At 36.6% G+C, this 19,898-nt stretch overlaps 1 protein-coding gene across 42 annotated transcripts in view; it reads left to right on the forward strand.

Annotated features, from left to right (window-relative positions):
* PARD3 (par-3 family cell polarity regulator) overlaps positions 1 to 19,898 on the forward strand; it is a 705,875-nt gene that overhangs the window by 418,921 nt on the left and 267,056 nt on the right. For all 42 annotated transcript variants that reach the window (XM_055352954.2, XM_055352955.2, XM_031015292.3 and 39 more), the window contains 3 exons: positions 12,427 to 12,552; positions 13,761 to 14,143; positions 18,581 to 18,720. In XM_055352954.2, coding sequence (XP_055208929.1) covers positions 12,427 to 12,552; positions 13,761 to 14,143; positions 18,581 to 18,720 — 649 coding nt within the window. The remainder of the gene's footprint in view (positions 1 to 12,426; positions 12,553 to 13,760; positions 14,144 to 18,580; positions 18,721 to 19,898) is intronic.

Here is a 19,898-nt window from a genome sequence, read left to right on the forward strand (position 1 = left end):
TAAATGTTGATATAGTTATATAATAGGTGCTCTGTGAGCTGATAGGGGAAGAATGGTCTGAATTAGGCAACTGAAAATGGCTTGTTGAGGAAGATGATTTTAAATGTGATGACAGCTTGTAAAGGTAGCTGTGTCAACTTCATGGTGGCTTGTGCAAGAGTAAATTAAGCAATGTAGTGTAGCAGGAAGGAAGAAATTAAGTGAAGTTAAGAAATTGCACATATATCTAGTAGGAATACAATAATATATATTCATGATATGTAAGTAGAAATTTCCAAGATAACTTCCCTTATATAAAATTCCAGTCATTCTTGGGCCTTCTCAATTTTGGAGGATAACTAATTGAATAACAGTTACTGAATACTTACTTTTATAAAAGTGACAAATACATGTCAGTATTGCTTTCTCATTTAGATTTTCAAAGTCAGAGCGTCTAACGAATAATGCAGAATACCAATTGTATATTTTGAAGAGAAGGAACACAACCCAGACCACCTCAAATATCAAATGTCATTAAGGAAAATAGTAATGTAAGCTTGTGAAGTTAATGTTAGAGAGATTTTTACAGCCATTTAGATCTTATTGTGACCTGATGTGTGATGAATTTTTTGTTGTTGTTGTTGGTTTTTTTGTGTTTGTTTTTTGGTTTTTTTTGAGATGGAGTCTCACTCTGTCACACAGGCTGGAGATGCTGGCTCACTGCAACCTCCACATCCCGGGTTCAAGCAATTCTCCTGCATCAGCCTTCCTAGAAGCTGGGACTACAGGCATGTGCTACCATGCCTGGCTAGTTTTTGAATTTTTAGCAGAGACAGGGTTTCACCACGTTGGCCAGGTTGATCTGGAACACTTGATCTCAAGTGATCCACCCGCCTCAGCCTCCCAAAGTGCTGGGATTACAGACGTGAGCCACCATGGCTGGCTTAAGTATTTTAAAATAAGAATCTTGCACTGCTTACTTTCAAAGCTATTTTCTAGACTAGGATGAATGTTTTTCAATCAGGGGCATTAATGACAATTAGCTCATCCTCCAACCCCTGTCTTAGTTGACTACCTGCTGATATTTAGAAATAGAGACAAATAGGTAGAGAGACAATATTATCTTCCCCATGATGATGTTTTTCTTGAGTTATTTCCTTGTATATGTTATTCAAAAATAAAGTTAACTGATCCTCATCTATAACTATTCATTCACGGTTTCATTACTTCGGTGATTTCTTTTTTTAAATTATTTTCTTAGTAGAAAAACATTTACCTAAAATGTTTCATTACCTTGGAATCAATTTTTATTTCATCCATATCATTTCATTTCCTCCTGATTTAAATGAGAACCATCGGCTGAGCGCAGTGGCTCACGCCTGTAATCCTAGCACTTTGGGAGGTCTAGGCAGGTGGAGCACTTCAGGTCAAGAGTTCAAGACCAGCCTGGCCAACATGATGAAACCCCATCTCTATGAAAAATACAAAAATTAGCTGGGCATTGTGGCAGGTGCCTGTAATCCCAGCTACATGGGAGGCTGAGGCATGAGGATTGCTTGAACCCAGGAGATAGAGTTTGCAGTGAGCCGAGATCACGCCACTGCACTCCAGCCTAGGTGACAGAGTGAGACTCTGTCTCAGAAACAAATAGGAAACATAATCTCTTTATTTAAACCACAAATGCCATTATTTTCAGGAAGGTTATGCCAAATAATTGTGATTACCTTTGGCAGAAGAACCTTGCTTTTTTTTTTTTTTTTTTCTTTTCTAATATTTCTAGAACCTGGTTGTAGGTATTGGTCTACAGGACCATAGGTACTGCTTACTGAAGCGTAATCAGCACAGGAGCAAATGAACCCAAGACTATCCATATTAGGTATGGTGTTACTATATTAACAAAGAAACGGTAATGATACATCCTGGCCTGGATGGTGGTTAAGAAGTATTTCTGACACTTTCTCATGAAATAGATATATGATTATGATATAATGTTAAGTATATAAAAAGCAACATATAAAATTGTGTGCTAAAATAGGGACTGGACCTATGAAATGATAAGATTTTGTGTTTGAGGCTGGACATGATGGCTCATTCATGTAATCCCAGTACTTTTGGAGGCTGAAGTGGAAGGATCACTTGAAGCCAGGAGTTCAAGTCCAGTCTTGGCAACATGGCAAAACCTTTTCTCTGCAAAAAATACAAAAGTTAGCCGAGTGTGCTGGCACACACCTATGATCCCAGCCACTTGGGAGGCTGAGGTGGGAGGATCACTTGAATCTGGGAGTTTGGGGCTGCAGTGAGCCATGATCATGCCACTGTACTCCAGCTTGGCATGGCAGAGTGAGAGCCTGTCTTAAACAAACAAAAACAAAATAAGGCTGGGCATGGTGGCTCATGCCTGTAATCCCAGACCTTTGGGAGGCCAAGGTGGGCAGATCACCTGAGGTCAGGAGTGCAAGACCAGCCTGGCCAACATGGTGAAACCCTATGTATACTAAAAATACAAACATTAGCCAGGTGTGGTGATGGGTACCTGTAGTCCCACCTACTCTGGAGGCTGAGGCATAGGCCAGGCGCGGTGGCTCACACCTTAATCCTAGCACTTTGGGAGGCTGAGGCGGGCGGATCATGAAGTCAAGAGATCGAGTCCATCCTGGTCAACATGGTGAAGCCCCGTCTTTACTAAAAATACAAAAATTAGCTGGGCGTGGTGGTGTGCGCCTGTAATCCCAGCCACTCAGAAGGCTGAGGCAGGAGAATTGCTTGAACCCAGGAGGTGGAGGTTGCAGTGAGCTGAGATCGCGCCACTGCACTCTAGCCCAGATGACAGAGCAAGACTCTGTCTCAAAAAAAAAAAAAAAAAAAAAATTACTACTATTCTTCCTTGGGCTTCATAGTCTAACTTAAAGTAGATACTCTAACTCTTTTCCCCTATGGAAAACAATTATGGCTAAAACATTTTAAATTAATTAATTAAGTAGAAACTGGGTCTCGCTTTGTTGCCTAGGCTGGTCTCAAACTCTTGGCCTCAAGTGATCCTGCTACCCTGGCCTCCCATAGTGCTGGGATTACAGGTGTGAGCGGCTGTACCCGGCCTAAAGTTTTCTTCTCTGGATCTTTGTTTTTTTCCTTTTGAGACAGCTTCTCACTCTGTTGCCCGGACTGGAGAGTAGTGGCTCACTGCCGCTTCAACCTGCCGGGCTTAGGTGATTTTTCCACCTCAGCCTCCCAAGCAGCTGGGACTACAGGCAAGTGCCTCCATGCCCGGCTAATTTTTTATATTTTTTGTGGACATGGGGTTTCCCAATGTTGCCCAGTCTCGTCTCAAACTCTTGGGCTCAAGTGATCTGCCAGCTTTGTCCTCCCAAAGTGCATGGATTACGGGCATGAGCCACCTTGCCTGGCCCGGATCTTTTCTATAATGGACATTTCTCACTTATTTACATCTACCTTTATTCTTAAGTCTGTGGCACTTAAATTTGTTTCACATTACTTTTCCTTGTGAAAACAGTAATTGTATGTTGGTGTTTATATACACTTTTATTTTTTTTTTTAAGATCTAGTATCTACTAGTTAGCATTTTTGGCGCCTTTGATATCTCAGATCAAAGATTCGCAAACTTTCTGTAAAGGGTCAGATAATCAGTATTTTAGGCATCATGGCCCAGAAAATCTGCCGTTGTAGCATGAAAGCAACCATTGACAAGATATAAACAACGCTTCATTTACAAAAACAGATTGCTGGCTGAATTGACTCATAGGCTGCAGTTGTCATCCCTTGCCCTAGGGAACCAAACAAATAAAAATGGCTGCCATGATGGTTTTACATTCTAGTATTTTTCATGTCTAAAACTTCTTCACCTCTGTTTTCTATTCATATCTTTGGGGGACAAGAGTGTACAGAATTTTGATTTCCACTTACTGTTTGATAAGAAAGCCTCTTTTGTTGTAACTACATATTAATTCCCAGCAGTGCATGTCCTTGATTCTCAGGAAGAAGGGAAGTTGAAAAAAACCATATAAGCCCATTTACCATACTCTCATTAGTAGTATGTACTCACAGAACAATCCTTCTTAACATCTACTTGTCAATCATAAGACTTAAGGAAAAATCTAAAGTTTCACAGTTAGAAAATCAGGCCCTGTGAAGATGGTGGTAAGGGAAATGAAGGGACTCTGGGTGTGGGTCTGGCTTTCTGCTACTGACTCATGTTGGCAGATATCTTATTTATTAATTTATTCTCAACTTACTTTTTACAGATTTGCCATCATTTGATTTGTCTGATTAACTTTGATTTTTATCCCAAATAATTTTTTTTCATCTGTTTATCTTCAATACAATATTCAGAATATCAGGTGAAGTGTCAACATCCTTTGGAAAAAGCTTCTTCAATTTCTGTGTTAAAGTTTATTTTTATGACTTTTCCCCTCTTTATTTATTTGCTTAGTTACATTATTGTCCATAAATTCCATCATGAAGCTGAAAAATGAAATCACATCTCTAAGAGAATATTTTTTGTTTTTAAAGTTGATTTATTCTTTTTTTTACTTTCTTTCTTTCTTTATATTTTTTGAGACAGGGTCTCACTCTGTCACCCAGGCTGGAGTACGGTAGCAGGATCTCCAGGCTCAAGTGATCCTCCCACCTCAGCCTCCCTAGTAGCTGGGACCACAGGCACACACCACTGTGCCTGGCTAATTTTTTGTATTTTTGGTAAAGGTGGGGTCTCCCCATGTTGCCTAGGCTGATCTGGAACTCCTGAGCTCAAGTGATCCACCCACCTCGGCCTCCCGAAGTGCTGGGATTACATGTGTGAGCCATCACTCCTGGCCACTAGGAGAATATTTTAATGTTTTGCGTTTTTGAGTTGAAATAAAAGTGACCCTGTTGGAAAATATGTATTTCATAAGTATTATTATTTGCATTCTATTTTAACCTGAATATAGATTAATTAGAAGGTGGTTAAAATAATCTATATGCAGATTGTATTTTGTAATTAATCTATATTCAGAAAATCACTGAAATATAAAAGTTTGTTTCTTACATCCTGCATTCATGTCTTGAATAATTTCCCCCTCAAGTATAAACTGATGTTTCTCTGTCTACAAGACTAGTAGTCAAACATCTTTGGATGGTCTTGAGACATACCATACTCATCCATTTAATTCAGCAGAATCTGAGCTTCACTCTCCCCTCAACTAAGATTTACATGATTATAATTATATTGTTTGTCATTTTTATCCCTTCCTGTCTGAACAAAATCTGTATGGAATCAATACCACCGAGCTCTGTGGGAAAAAAGAAAAACCTTCTCCCTTCGCTCTGCTGGAAGCTGGAGGGCGCTAGGCCCCTGTGCAGTAGTGCATAGAATTCTAGCTTTTTTCCTCCTTTCTCTGTATATTGGGCTCAGAGAGTACAGTGTCTCTATGTGAATATGGACAGTTAGCATTTACCAACATGTATCTGTCTACTTTCTCTTGTTTAAAAGAAGAAAAAAAAACTAAAAAAAAATGAGGTTATAGAAGGTCAGCAAAGGGTGGGTTTGAGATGTTTGGGTGGGTTAAGTGGGCATTTTGACAACATGGCTTCTCCTTTGGCATGTTTAATTGTGATATTTGACAGACATCCTTGCAGTTTAAGATGACACTTTTAAAATAAATTCTGTCCTAATGATGACTTGAGCCCTGCCACTCAATGGGGGAGTCAGCAGAACCTGTAGGATCTTATTCGGAATTGACATTCTCTATTGTAATTTTGTTCCTGTATATTTTTAAATTTTCTTTTTCTTTCGCTGGAAAGGAAAGATGATGCTCAGTTTTAAACGTTAAAAGTGTACAAGTTGCTTTGTTACAATAAAACTGTGTACACACACACAAAAAAATTATATTGTTTGTTATACCCTTTTGTTCATCTAAGATACTCTTTATCATTTTTTGCTCTATTATGTATTGAAAACACAACTTATTTTCCCCAGATTTGGAGTTGGGAATTTTGTATTACCTCTCTGTGTCAGTCAGTGACTGACTTGACCTTATGTTGTCCTCGTTTTATTGGCACGGGGATTGTCAGGACTGGGGAAGGATACCTTGCTCAGTATTTTTTACGTAGTGTGGCCTTGGGCAAGTTAGCCTCACTTAGCCCTACTCCTTACATATGAAGGATAGGAATCATGACTTTTGTATGGTTTAAATAAGAAAATATATGTAAATCATTTAGCAAGGTCCTTGGCAGTGGCAGCTAATAAGAATGATCAAATCATGAGAAGAGATTTTATACTCAATTTATCTTTTGTTATGTGCCTTGAAATTCCCTCCAGTGGTGCTTGGTATTCTGGTGCTTGGTATTCTAGGTAGGTAGTGATTAGTCTACCCAATCAGAGAAAGTGATCATTTTCCTCTTATATCATGAATCTGGGAGAAAATTTACTATTATATCATAAAATTGAGAATCCCAATGCACATTTGTTTAGTTAATTGGGTACATATGCTAATGAAGAATTACAGTCAATTTCAGCTTCACAAACTAGCTGAGAATAAATATGCTCTTGAACTTTTGAGTACTCAATTTTAATTTAATTACTTTTGAAAAAAACACAATTTAACTTTATTTGCTGAATCAATAGTCTTTTGTCTGAAAGTTTTCAATTGTGCATTCTCAGCCGCAGACTCATTTGTTATAATAAAGAACTATAACATACGCATTGGTTTTAGAGAGAAAAGTTGCAGTTTACACTTACATGAATCATGTCTCTTTATATATAGCAATATGACATCTGTGATTTCTGCTGTAATCTAAAGGAATTCTCCATTTTTATTTACCTTTTTGGCCTGATTTATCTCATTCATTGAAGTTTTTCTGAAAAAAAAAATTAAGATTTAAAGTTTTAACTTGGCATTCCTTTAAACTTACTCCTTTTGGTGTCCATGCTTTCAGTGGCAGTACTTTCTGGGCTCATGTAGGTAGTTGCTGGCCCCCCATGGGCTGTACTCAGGGAGCTGAGCGGTTCTTGTTGATGAGACCCTATTCTGCCCACTCATATTCTGCCTTCCCTACCGTTGTGATGTTTATACTGTGTCAACCTTTATTAAGATGAATTATAATCATTTCCATACAGCTGGGTGGCAGTTGTGGTAGTTTACATTATCAACGCAAAACTCAGACTTACTCAGCCAATTTGGATGTCAATAAAACATTTGTTACTTATTTTCAGTTTTATCATTTGTTGTAATTTATACTTAGAATTGAAAATGTTAACATGTGTGACTGCGTTTGTTTTAATTAAGTGTATAATTAGGCTAATGAACCTTGTAAAAATGTAGTGGTGCAATCCTTAATATAATCTAAGTAGTTAAATTCTAATTATGCATCCAAAATCATGTACAAAGATGCAGCATTTCAATGGCTCGCTTTGTGCTACTGTACCCTTGCTTGTCTTTTTTTTTTTTTTTTTTTTTTTAAGAAACATTGTTCAAAAACGAAGTCTTGAAAGAAATATGCGTGTAACATACTTTTGTATTAGGAAAATTATTCAGAAGTCATATTTGTATGCAGCGGGTCTAGTGTTTTCTTCTTTTCAAATTTTGAAGAAAATATAGGAAACTAGAAGAGGAATAGATTTGGGGATGTTTCAGCTCCATCAGGAAAAATCCATTTGCTTGAAAAGCATAAAGCCAAGTAGGGTTTATCTTAGATTCATAAGGAAGGTAGAGGAGGTTCTGTTTCACATAACCCTAAACCCTATAATCATTTCTTCTTAAATATGCGCCACCCCACTAATAAATGCCCAGCTCTTTTCTCTTATGTCTTTTGTCCTAGCATAACCAATCTGGGGTTGTTCTGCTCTTGGAACCATTCCCCAAACAGAGCTTACTCCAATGCCTCCTTTCCTGACACCTACCTCTTTCATTTTTTGCAAAGTGGTTTCTTCTTAGGATGGAACATGGTTGACCCAATACGGAATTCTGGTATTAGCTGCCAAGAAGGAACACTGTTCTCTCTACCAGCACACTGACATGCCAAAATGTTTAGAACTTCATTTGCTTTGATTACTTTCTCTAATAAAACTGTTGCAGCAGCCATACCATAGGCAGTTGGTTCTTTATTACTTTAGAACAAATTCTGATTTCTAGTTGAGTTTGCAAAATATATCCCTAAAATTTGTTTTTAATTATATTGTTTGATACAGCTTTAAGTTGCAAATGAGGGCTGTGGAAATGTATCTGCTTGCGAGCACACATTTTTCAGGAAAGTGTCTCTTCTTACTACTTTTGATTTCCTTCAGAGGTTCTTTTCATTCTCAGTCTAGCTCTTATCAGTTCGATTTTCTTGTGACTTTTTTTTCTTTTGATAGTTCATTCCCATTCCTTTGCAATCATTTTCACCTAGTGGAGTAAATGAGATAATTTTGCAGATTGTACCACTTTCCTTTTAAATTAATCCATTCTTTTTGAGAGAATGATTCTAATAGTGTGGTTAAGTACTTAGAAATCAGCAGGCTACTAACTTCACCTTAATTCAGTCTGTTCCCTTGATTCCCTGATCTCTTGCTGTGTCAGTCAGGGTGATGTTCTTTCTCTTCCGCAGTCTTCTTCCACCCTCTATCTCCCAGCCCCCCATCAGGTCTCGTACTGAGTAAAAGGAATCAGTATAAGAGATTTTCATGACTTATAACAATGTTGGTTGCTAAAGCCTCAGTTAATAAATTTCCATTATAGTTTCTATATGTGTGTGGTGTATTTATGATTTGTAGAATTTCTACTGTATGTTAGGATTACTAATGCATTTGGCCATTGATGAGGACTTACTTAGAAAGACAACCATTCAAGAAATGGAACATTACATGCTTTTCTACTTTGGATTATTAGTCTAGAATGATTACCAGAAAAAAACACATAGGTTTAAAACTGAAAAATTATGAGATGAATATAAATCTGTTCATCTACTTATCTGAAAAAAATTATTGATGTTACTTCTAGAATTAGAGAGCAGATTTCAGCTGGCACAGTGGCTCAAGCCTGTAATCCCAATACTTTTGGGAGGCCAAGTCCAGAAGTTCTAGACCAGCCTGGGCAACATAGTAAGAACCCAACTCTACAAAACAAACAAACTAGCCAGGGGTCGTGGCACACACCTCTAATCCCAGCTACTCAGGAGGCTGAGGCAGGAGGATTGCTTGAGCCCAGGGCTTTGAGCTTGCAGGGAGCTGTGATTGAGCCCAGTATACCTCCAGCCTGGGTGACGGAGCAAGATTCTGTCTCAAAAAAAATTAAAGTGAAAGGATTTATAAGTTACACTGTTTTAAGTTGTCATAAATACTGAAAGGATGTATCCAAGATAGTTTCATAAATTTAAATAAATGATCGGTGCTAATTAACTGCTAAGTAATTTCCATTGAAGACTGTTTATATATATATTTTTTGTAAAAATTTTCTATGGACTATTTTAGATTACACAAAATATAATACATGAAAACATACTAATTGTTAGTCACTTATATTGCAGTAATATTGTAGTCATATTGGGAAATCGCTTATGATTTCACCAATTAAAAACTCATTAACTGGAGTGAGTCTTGGTAGGGCATATTTTTATTGCAAGGACTGAAAGCATACACATTCCAAAGTGTGTTTGGTTTATAGTGGTGGCTTTTAACTACAGCTGTGGCACCTCACATGTGGTTCTGTTATGATTACCTGTGGGTGACTGAGACATTGTTTCCTTCAAGATGTTCTTTGAAAGTGAAGTGGTCAGATATCTTCTGCATGTTCTAGTGGTACCAGTAACTGTGATTTAATTTAATTTCTTGTATTAATCTTCCTCATTCATCGGAATCATAGATATATCTTAATAATTCCTTTTTTTTTTTTTTTTGGACGGAGTTTCGCGTTGCCCAGGCTGGAGTGCAGTGGCGCGATCTCGGCTCACCGCAACCTCTGCCTCCTGGGTTCAAGCGATTCTCCTGCCTCAGCCTCCCAAGTAGCTGGGATTACAGGTGCCCGCCACCATGCCAAGCTAATTTTATACTTTTAGTAGAGAGGGGGTTTCTCCATATTGGTCCATCTGGTATTGAACTCCTGTCCTCAGGTGATCTGCCTGCCTCGGCCTTCCAAAGTGCTGGGATTACAGGCGTGAACCACTGTGCCCGGCCAATAATTCCTTTGATTCCTATGATAGAACACTTTGTTCAGTTGCAGATAGAAACAAACAATAGGGAATCCTAGGGAGATAAATTATGGACATGATCACATTTAAACAATAACTTAATTTTTGGTTTGGCATATTATGGAATCTCTTTCTCCCAAATATGAACTGAGAGTTAAGTTGCTCCTGAAGATAAATCAGTGTACTTTATTCTTACCTTTGAGTTGAGATAATTTTATGTCTTTATATAGCTGCAATAAATGATAATAAGTAACTAAATATCTACATAATATTGTTTTTACTAGTCACTAATATTTTTAGACTCATACACTAGTAGGTGCTGATTCTCAACTGCTAAAATTACAATTCTTGCAAGCTGATAGGCTGGACTCTAGTATAATGCCACCTTATATTTATTAATAAAAATTAGAATGAAATTAATTAGTGACCTTACTAATATCGTAAAAATGTTAAACTGCAAAATTACAAGTGAAATAGGACTTTTGTCTGAGTTTAATTTATTTCAGTTTCATCATATCTTTAGTAGAAATGATACTTTCATGAAGAAAGGATCTGAATCTAAATTCTGTTCACTTGTATTCTATTTTGCAAAAAGCTTATAGAAATAGACTTGTTTGCCTCAGCTAACCTCAATCATGCCTTCATTCAGTTGTCATTTATCAAGACCTTACTACTAGTTCAGTGCTTGAACTGCTGAATCTTATGTTGTCTGTCTGCTAGGAGCTTACAGTCCACTAATAGAGATAAGGTATGTATATAACAGAAGAATATGATAAATGCCCGTGGAACAGATACAACAATTACTGGAAAAGTATAGAAGCAGCAGCTATCTACTTTGGTATATTTCTACTGGAAAACATACACAGATGACTGCAAGTTGTAATTCTCTTGGAAATCATTTAGACATTATTTGAAAATTAGGGTGTCTTCAATTTTAATTTATACTGGATTCTCAATTGTAGTGCCTGTGTAGGCATTTTTGTCTCTTTATTAGGATTATGAAAGAAAATACAGATTTTGGAAGTAAAAAGACTAAGTTCATATAAAAATTTTAATATCATGATACAAAATTTATGCCAGCTATCAAGTAATTAACAGCAGTCAGGCCGGGCGCAGTGGCTCATGCCTGTAATCCCAGCACTTTGGGAGGCTGAGGCGGGTGGATTACCTGAGGTCAGGAGTTTGAGACCAGCCTAGCCAACATGGTGAAACCCCAGCTCTACTAAAAATACAAAAAAATTAGGTGGGCATGGTGGCGCATGCCTGTGATCCCAGTTACTCAGGAGGCTGAGGCAGGAGAATCGCTTGAATCCAGGAGGTGGAGGTTGCAATGAACCAAGATCATGCTATTGCACTACAGCCTGGATGACAAGAACGAAACTCCATCTCAAAAAAGAATAAAATAAGACTAAAAAAATAAAAATAACAGCAATCAGAGCTAGGTTAAGACCCCTGTTGCTTATACTGTGATTTAAAGAAGTATTTCTTATTTGTCCCAGTCTGTATAGAATGTCCTGTCAGTTATGAAGTTAGTGTTCTAGAGCAAGTAGGGGGTCTCTCAAAGGTCATTCACACTTTTCTTTCAACCTGAGTGAGTACATATGTGGAAGAGATGAATGGTGATTGGCATTATTTGAACCTCTCACTGACGTTTTTCTGTTGGGTCATTTGTTTTTCCAAATGGGAATATTGACAATAAATGACTTACTTTTGGGAGGCCTAACAGGTTTTGAAATTCACAATACTAAGCACTATCAAATTCAAATGCAAAGCACGGAAACTCCTTTATTCCTGAAATCTTTCCTATTATCATTCTCAAACCTGCAGTGCAATGAGGTTAGCTTTTCCTCATTACCTTTACTTTCACAGAAAGGTGGGAGTTGTAGTCGTCTTTTAAGCTAGCGTGCCAGCTGGCTTAAAACAGAAAATTGCCCAAGCCATTCAAAAATACATGCTTATCCATCCTCCACACTGCAATACCCACTCAACCATTAGGCGGGCTCTGTTTGGGGCATTTGTAAACAGAGAGAGTGTTATAGCTTGTTCTCGAAACATAATACTGACCAGCCAGAAAATGATTTTTTACATTTATGGAAGGGATGCATTTTTACATGTCATTTTAACTGTTGTGGTTTTTGTCTGTCATTTAAAAGTGTATGAATAGTGATTTTAACATGCTCCTTTGTAAGGACATCTTTGTAAATATAATAACAGCATTAAAGTGGTAAGGCAGTGTGCATGGTGGAGATATTACATGTGTAATCATTTGCATTCTTAATGTTCCAGAACCCTGGGGTTATTAGTAAAACGATTGGAGAAAGGTGGTAAAGCTGAACATGAAAATCTTTTTCGTGAGAATGATTGCATTGTCAGGATTAATGATGGCGACCTTCGAAATAGAAGATTTGAACAGTAAGTGTGTGCTCGCTGCACTTCTGTTCTAACTTGCATTAGGCATGACAGAGTGCAGTCAGTTGAAATGCTTCAAACATGTCTGTGATCTCAGTCTGTATACTGGAGAGGAATATTTTCTGCCATTAGCTTTTAAAAATTTAAACATACTCAGTAATTAATACCATTAGACTATATTTCAAAATGTCCTCTGATGGATATAGCTCTTCTTAAGTATTATGTCCCCCATTTCAACTTTACAATTTTGCTGGTTCCTCTCCTTTTGGAAAATTGACAGTGTGCCCATTTTTATCATACTTTAACTCACCCGTCCACCTTTGCTGCACACAGTTTCTCTAGATACAAACAAGCAGATAAAGCTGTTTGTATCTGCTTGAGGTTGTATTCAGATACACTTTATCTTGGGTTGTATTCAGATACAATATTGGGTTGTATTCAGATACACTTTATCTTGATTCAGGCCCTTAGTCAATGAAAAACATAACAGTTGGCCAGTTCTTATAAAACAAGGCAGGAGCAAACAGAACTCTTAAGAACTTGAGGTCCTGACCAGGGAACTAGCATGAGAAAGAGCTGCTTCCCAGGCTGGTTGTATGGGTGCACTGTGACCCACAGCTGTCAACATTTTGAATTATTGAGCCTGGATTGCTGTTCTTGAGATTTTTACATATACCAACTTAATAAATAATTAATAGTTACTTTCTATAGTCTTCTAAGTGTGTGTGTGTGTGTGTGTGTGTGTATTTTAAAAATTTTAAATACACATCTAACCCAATCCAATATTCTAAATATAGTTATAAAGCTCTTTCTTTGAAAACTTAAATTGAAGTATTTTGTAATGTCTACAAGTTGTATTAGACAATGTTGTAGAGAGAATGTTCCATTTGGTTTCTATTATTGAAATTATAATACTTCTGTTATACTTAAAACATGTTTAATGATTTACAGTTGAGAGGACAGAATTTTATCTGTAGTTGTAGATAATTTTTCTATTTTTATTGAGAGAATGAGAAATTTATATTTGAAGAAACAGCTATTCATAGATCAGAGCTGCAAACTTGATTGATAAATGGGTTATTAGAATTTTGCTTTTCAATTTCAACAGCCTGTCAGTTCTTATTGCTTAATTAGTAAACTTAATTAAGCTCATAATATCTTCTAGTCTGCCAGTCTTAATTTGCTAATTTTCTATTCTTTCTCAAACCCAGAGCACAACATATGTTTCGCCAAGCCATGCGTACACCCATCATTTGGTTCCATGTGGTTCCTGCAGCAAATAAAGAGCAGTATGAACAACTATCCCAAAGTGAGAAGAACAATTACTATTCAAGCCGTTTTAGCCCTGACAGCCAGTATATTGACAACAGGAGTGTGAACAGTGCAGGGCTTCACACGGTGCAGAGAGCACCCCGACTGAACCACCCGCCTGAGCAGATAGACTCTCACTCAAGACTACCTCATAGCGCACACCCCTCGGGAAAACCACCATCCGCTCCAGCCTCGGCACCTCAGAATGTATTTAGTACGACTGTAAGCAGTGGTTATAACACCAAAAAAATAGGCAAGAGGCTTAATATCCAGCTTAAGAAAGGTACGACCTATCCTGTTTTTGTTTTGTGTAATTTCTTTTCTTAGTAGCAACACACAAGGGTGGAAATGGAATTTATTTTAAAAGTCAACCTACTAACCCAAAGCACCCTGAGTCTTATCTAATTATTTTGTGAAAGAACTGATAGATTTTTTAAAGTTACTTACCTTTTAACATATTTCAAATTGTATTTCTTATATGTCTCAGGTTTATTTTGCTCTGTAGAAATTAAAATGTAAAAGTACAGAGAATAAGACTATGTCTATGAGAAGAAGATAGCAGTTACTGTAGTAAAATTTTTGATTGTGAAAGAAAATGGCTTCAGGACATTAATATCAAATGCAGAACAATAGTAAGGATTTGACCATTTTGACTGCCCCATTTACTGTATAAGTCCAGCCCTCAAGGGGGACTTTAGAGGTAGTGCACGTCAATCTCAGTATTTGATGTGGGGAGGGACCAATTTGTTTGAGGCTATCAGGAGTTTATAGTAGGTTGCTGAGAAGCCAGGCCATTGATCTTGTCTTTTGTTTTCTTGTATTACTGCATTACTTCCCTTTCTTTTTTTTCTTTTCTTTTCCTCTCTTTTCTTTTTCTTTCTTTCTTTTTTTTTGTTTTTGTTTTTTTTTTTGAGACAGGGCCTTTCTTTGTTGCCCAGGCTACAGTGCAGTGGTGCAGTCATAGCTCACCATAGCCCGCAACACCCCATGTCAGCCTTCCAAGTGCTGTGACTAGAGGCACGTGCCGCCATGCCCATCTCATTTACATATTTTTTGTTGTGTTGGAGTCTTGCCATGTTGCCCAGGTTGATCTGGAACTCCTGGCCTCAAGTAGTCCTTCTACCTCGGCTTCCCAAAGTGCTGGGATTATGGAAGTGAGCCACCATGTCCAGGCCTGCTTCTCTTTCTTATGGTGATGTGGAAGTCATGATGGCGATTGCCGATTCTTCATACATCTTCCATACATTATGTATTTTAGTACCCTTCCTGTATACAGTGGATCTCTGTATAGAGAGCATGTTCTTGCAGTTTGCCTCCTTCAAAGTTGAGTGCAAACTATTGGACTTGACTTTATGATTTTCACCCAATGTTTCGTCCAGGCACCAAGATACACTTTTACTGTTCCTGATCCATTTTAGCTGAGCATTTTGATATATTTTTAAATCATGTCTTTCAAAATGGTATTATTATAAAGAATTTTTTTTTTTATAGGCTCAACCATCAACTCTTATAGTTGGATGGAAATGATTCCAAGAGAGGTTCATTATTTCCTCAGGTCATGTGGCTGTTGGCCACAGATTCTTACTAGAATGTTTTCCATATCCGGATATTCAGACCATTCTTCTTTACATTTGGGGTAGCATTTACAAGGTTGTAAACTCTGAGACTGCTGTTTCCTTTCTAACTCGTATTCTTTCAATGAACTTTATGTGAACCTCAAGTTTCTTATTTCTGGTTACTGGTTTTTAAGCTCTAAATACTTGGTTGACATGATCAGGAGTTGACAGCTTGCCTCGTTGCAAACACAGAGTCATATCAACAGAAACCCCTTTAGCTCTGTCAATTCCTAAATGAGAGAAATATCACATCCTCTTTCCTCCTTTTGCTCTACTTAAATGACAGGCCCTTGTTTTTAACCAAAAACATATCAAGAACTACAACTAGAATCGTATAAAAAATAAAATTCTGCTTGATATCTCTAAACAAAGGTACAGTATTTTGCTTCACCATTGTCATAAAGATACTGGTTCATAAATATCTTTTCCTTTTTACACTGATACAGCAATATTCATTTAGTTAATTATGGTTTTTCAAAAATTAGGATATTTGACAAATCATGATATAACATGAACTTTTTAAATGAGGTGATTTGCCATTAAAAGTACCATTGTTTTGCTAATGAAAGAATGAGAAATACAAAGGAAATCTGAAGTGAGAAGATAAAGGTAAAGTATTAAACAGAATACAGATTCTGCAAGAAAAGGAAAATAATGAGTATATCTAATTTTTATGTTATAGTAAGTCTGAAGTTATAAATAAATCAAATTGATACATTTTACTTACAAAAATAGTACCATTGTTTTGAATACAGATTATTTTAATAGCATTTAATGAAAAATATGATTGCATTTACACAAGCTAATTTAGAAAGACTATGCTTAATCACTGAAAGGAGAAGCAGTGGTTTTAAGTGTTTTTCAGACCTTGAGTAATCTTAATGATATAGAGTCCCATAGATCTATCTTGATTTTAATTTACCAGCTGTGAGAATGTATGACAAAAAGCACATGCTGCTTGTGCATGCTGCCAATACTTACAAATATTTTATATAAAAATTATGTTTACTATAAATGTGGGGAAGAATGCTGATTATCTTTGATTAGGACTAAATGCATATATTTTAATAATAATGAACGTAGGAGAATTGAACAGGCTTTCCTTGTAGCTAGCAGATTTTTTTCTTACAAGTTATTACATTTGTTAGTGAAGTACATTAAAAACATAGGGTGTGTCAGTGTTAAACTTCAGATTCAGTTCAAAGTGAGCTAATGTGCTTTGAGTGGCAGCAGTTCTTCAAAAACTGGAATCAACTCTTAGTACAAAAAAAGATGTCAGTATAATTATTCTTTGGCCTAATTTTGGAGCTATATTATATAACATGACAACAGAATAGCCTCAGTGTACTTGCTTCCATAATTATGATTTCTTAATATTTATTGCCATTTTGGTATTCTCAAATACCCTGCTCTTTTGTAGAAATTAGCTTTTTAATAAAGTCAGAGGAGAAGGTCAGTAATCTGTTTCAGTCAGTGCCGAATGTTTTGTTGGCTTTGTTAAATGAAAATTGATATCTACTTATCTTTCCTTGAAAGGTCATTGCCTGAACTTTTAGCTTAGAGATTTAGGGGTTATTGCTGATATTTTAATAGTATTGAGGTTCCTACAACAGTCAGCATTCATAGTTCAAAAAAATTAGTATTGCAAAAGGAGAGTAATTAAGAATTCTTTCTTAATAAATGTTATTGCAAGTCATTAGAGTTTCATGAAAGCAGAGACATATGGAAAAATCTCCCCAGAGCAATTACAAACATTTCATATAGACAATATGCCATTCAGGTGTTCAGCATGGAAGACATCAGAAATATTAATAGTCCAGGCACCCTAAAGTGACTTCAGACTAGAAGTAAATGAATGCTTTGTTTGATGTTGAGAATAACTATGGTAGGTTTTGCTACAGGAATAATTATGGAGTGTTTTCTTTATTTCTCCTTTAATGTTTCTTTAATCTACATTTTTATTCACCCTTTTTTGTTCACTTATATTTTATACTTTTCATTACAGTTTTATACTGAGTGATGTATCAGATTAATGTGCTTTTCTAGATTTTTCACCTTTACAGATCTCTTTATTCTTCCCATAATGAGCAAGCATTTGCCTTAACAATATTTTAACTGAAATGGAAACTAATATCTTAAGAAGTAACTTTTTTAAAAAGCTTAGGTAGAAATCATTATTGTAAAAATGTTGTGATTCATTACAAATGTATCATTATCTTCCCAGTTTTTCCTGGGCACATGTTGGCTTCTTGCGTGTTGATTCTAGTGACATATAAATGCTTTTCTGCTTTGCCTTTGTATTGAGCATGTAAGACTGTCTGTCAAGAAAGCTGCCAAAGAAATGAGAATTTAAATTCTGTGAATCATCAGAGTAATTTATAAATGCATCATTAATTTAGTTCCTTTAAGCATAATATGATCCCCAGATTTGGTAGCCATGATCTGAGATGGAGTCTTCACTGAGTAATTTGCCTTGTTTGGGAGTGGGGGGTGGTGAAGGAAATATACATGGTAAGGTTTAGGTGAATTAGAAGTGAACTAGGCAAAGATAATTTGGTTCATGGTTTATCCTCTTAGTAAACTGCTTTGAATAATTATGATTTTGGGAGGTTCCATTACCTCTATCTAGAGATATCTCTCATTTCACTATTCTTTTCCATCTCCCTGGACATTTTTGTTTCCCTTGCTCATACCTCCTACCCTTAAAATTTGGATGTCATTATTGCACAATAATACTTGAGTTTTGAGGTACTGTGGGTCTTAACAGAAGTTTTTTTCTTTCTTCTTGTAGTGAATTTCCTATTCAAAGATTTACATTGATTTAAAAACTTTTAGCAGTCATATTTACATATTAGCTTTCATCTGTCTTTGAGAAGATTGCTGTTTCTTCTTAGATTAATAACTGTTGATATGTAAACCATTTAAACCTTCCACAATTTAGTCTATTTTGAAAAATTTATTACAACTTTTAAAGTATTAGAAGAAATGTGGACCATTGTGAAAGTTACAAAATGTCAAGTTGAGGTTGAGTATACTAGTGCCATACACCTGTAAAATTCAAGATATCTCATTTTATTTACTTTTCTTCTCCTTCACATACCTAGGTACAGAAGGTTTGGGATTCAGCATCACTTCCAGAGATGTAACAATAGGTGGCTCAGCTCCAATCTATGTGAAAAACATTCTCCCCCGGGGGGCGGCCATTCAGGATGGCCGACTTAAGGCAGGAGACAGACTTATAGAGGTAAGTGACTTCCCCAGCAGGATGTTCCCTAATTCTTGAAATGTTCCATTTCCAGGAGCCAACTTTTAAAAACATTTTCATAAAATATGAAATTCAGTTATATACATTTTAGCGGAAGTATGCGTCACAAAATGTGTTTCTGTTTTATATTTAGATTTTCCATGTTATTTTTTATATATATATTTTTAATTGTTAAAATTTTTTGTAGCGGCAGAGTCTTGCTATGTTGCCCCAGCTGGTCTTGAATTGCTGGCCTCAGGCGATCTCCTGCCTCCCAGTGTGCTGGGATTACAGGTGTGAGCCATCGTGCCCAGCTCTTTTTTCCATGTTATCTGATGGGAAATTATCTTTCCATTTATTTATTTATTTATTTATTTTTTATGACATGGAGTCTCGCTCTGTCGCCCAGGCTGGAGTGCAGTGGCACAATCTCAGCTTACTGCAGCCTCCACCTTCTGGATTCAAGTGATTCTCCTGCCTCAGCCCCCCTGGTAGCTGGGACTACAGGCGTGCACCACCATGCCTGGCTAATTTTTGTATTTTTCATAGAGACAGGGTTTCACCACATTGGCCAGGCTGGCCTTGAACTCCTGCCTTGGCCTCCCAAAATGCTGGGATTACAGACGTTAGCCATCATGCCCAGCCCCATTTAGTTTAGTTATAAATTTTTAGTTACTCAGACATTTGGTTTATGAGGTAACATTTTGTCATATAAAATGTCTGTAAGGTTACGTTTCTAAATGGCTTTATATTTATGTCTGGCAATGTGGAAATGTATTCAGAACAGAGACAGATGAAATAAATGAAAACAGTGTTTCTTGATAAGAGGAGCAAGGAAATCTTCAAGTGGCAGCATGGAGAATAAATTGAGTCATAAGAGTCAAATGTCAGGAAAGAAAAGAAAAATCGTTTTTGAATTTTTTTTCTATGTCTTATGAGTTTGGGTTCATTGGTATTTGAAGCTGCCTTGGAAATAGATTAACATTACATAATTTGTGTTTGTGTGATGGTTTGCACATAAAAGAGAAAATTGAAAAATATGTTTTAAACCATTTTTCTTAGTTTTTTTTAAAGAAAATATAGTCTGTATTTTTATTAGCAGATACTGCATTTCCTAATTAACTAGTATTCAAATATTAATGCTAAGGTAAACTTTTACCGCACTATCCTTTTTTCTT

The sequence above is a fragment of the Gorilla gorilla genome, chromosome 8, assembly GCF_029281585.2.
Source record: "Gorilla gorilla gorilla isolate KB3781 chromosome 8, NHGRI_mGorGor1-v2.1_pri, whole genome shotgun sequence".
NCBI lineage: Eukaryota > Metazoa > Chordata > Mammalia > Primates > Hominidae > Gorilla > Gorilla gorilla.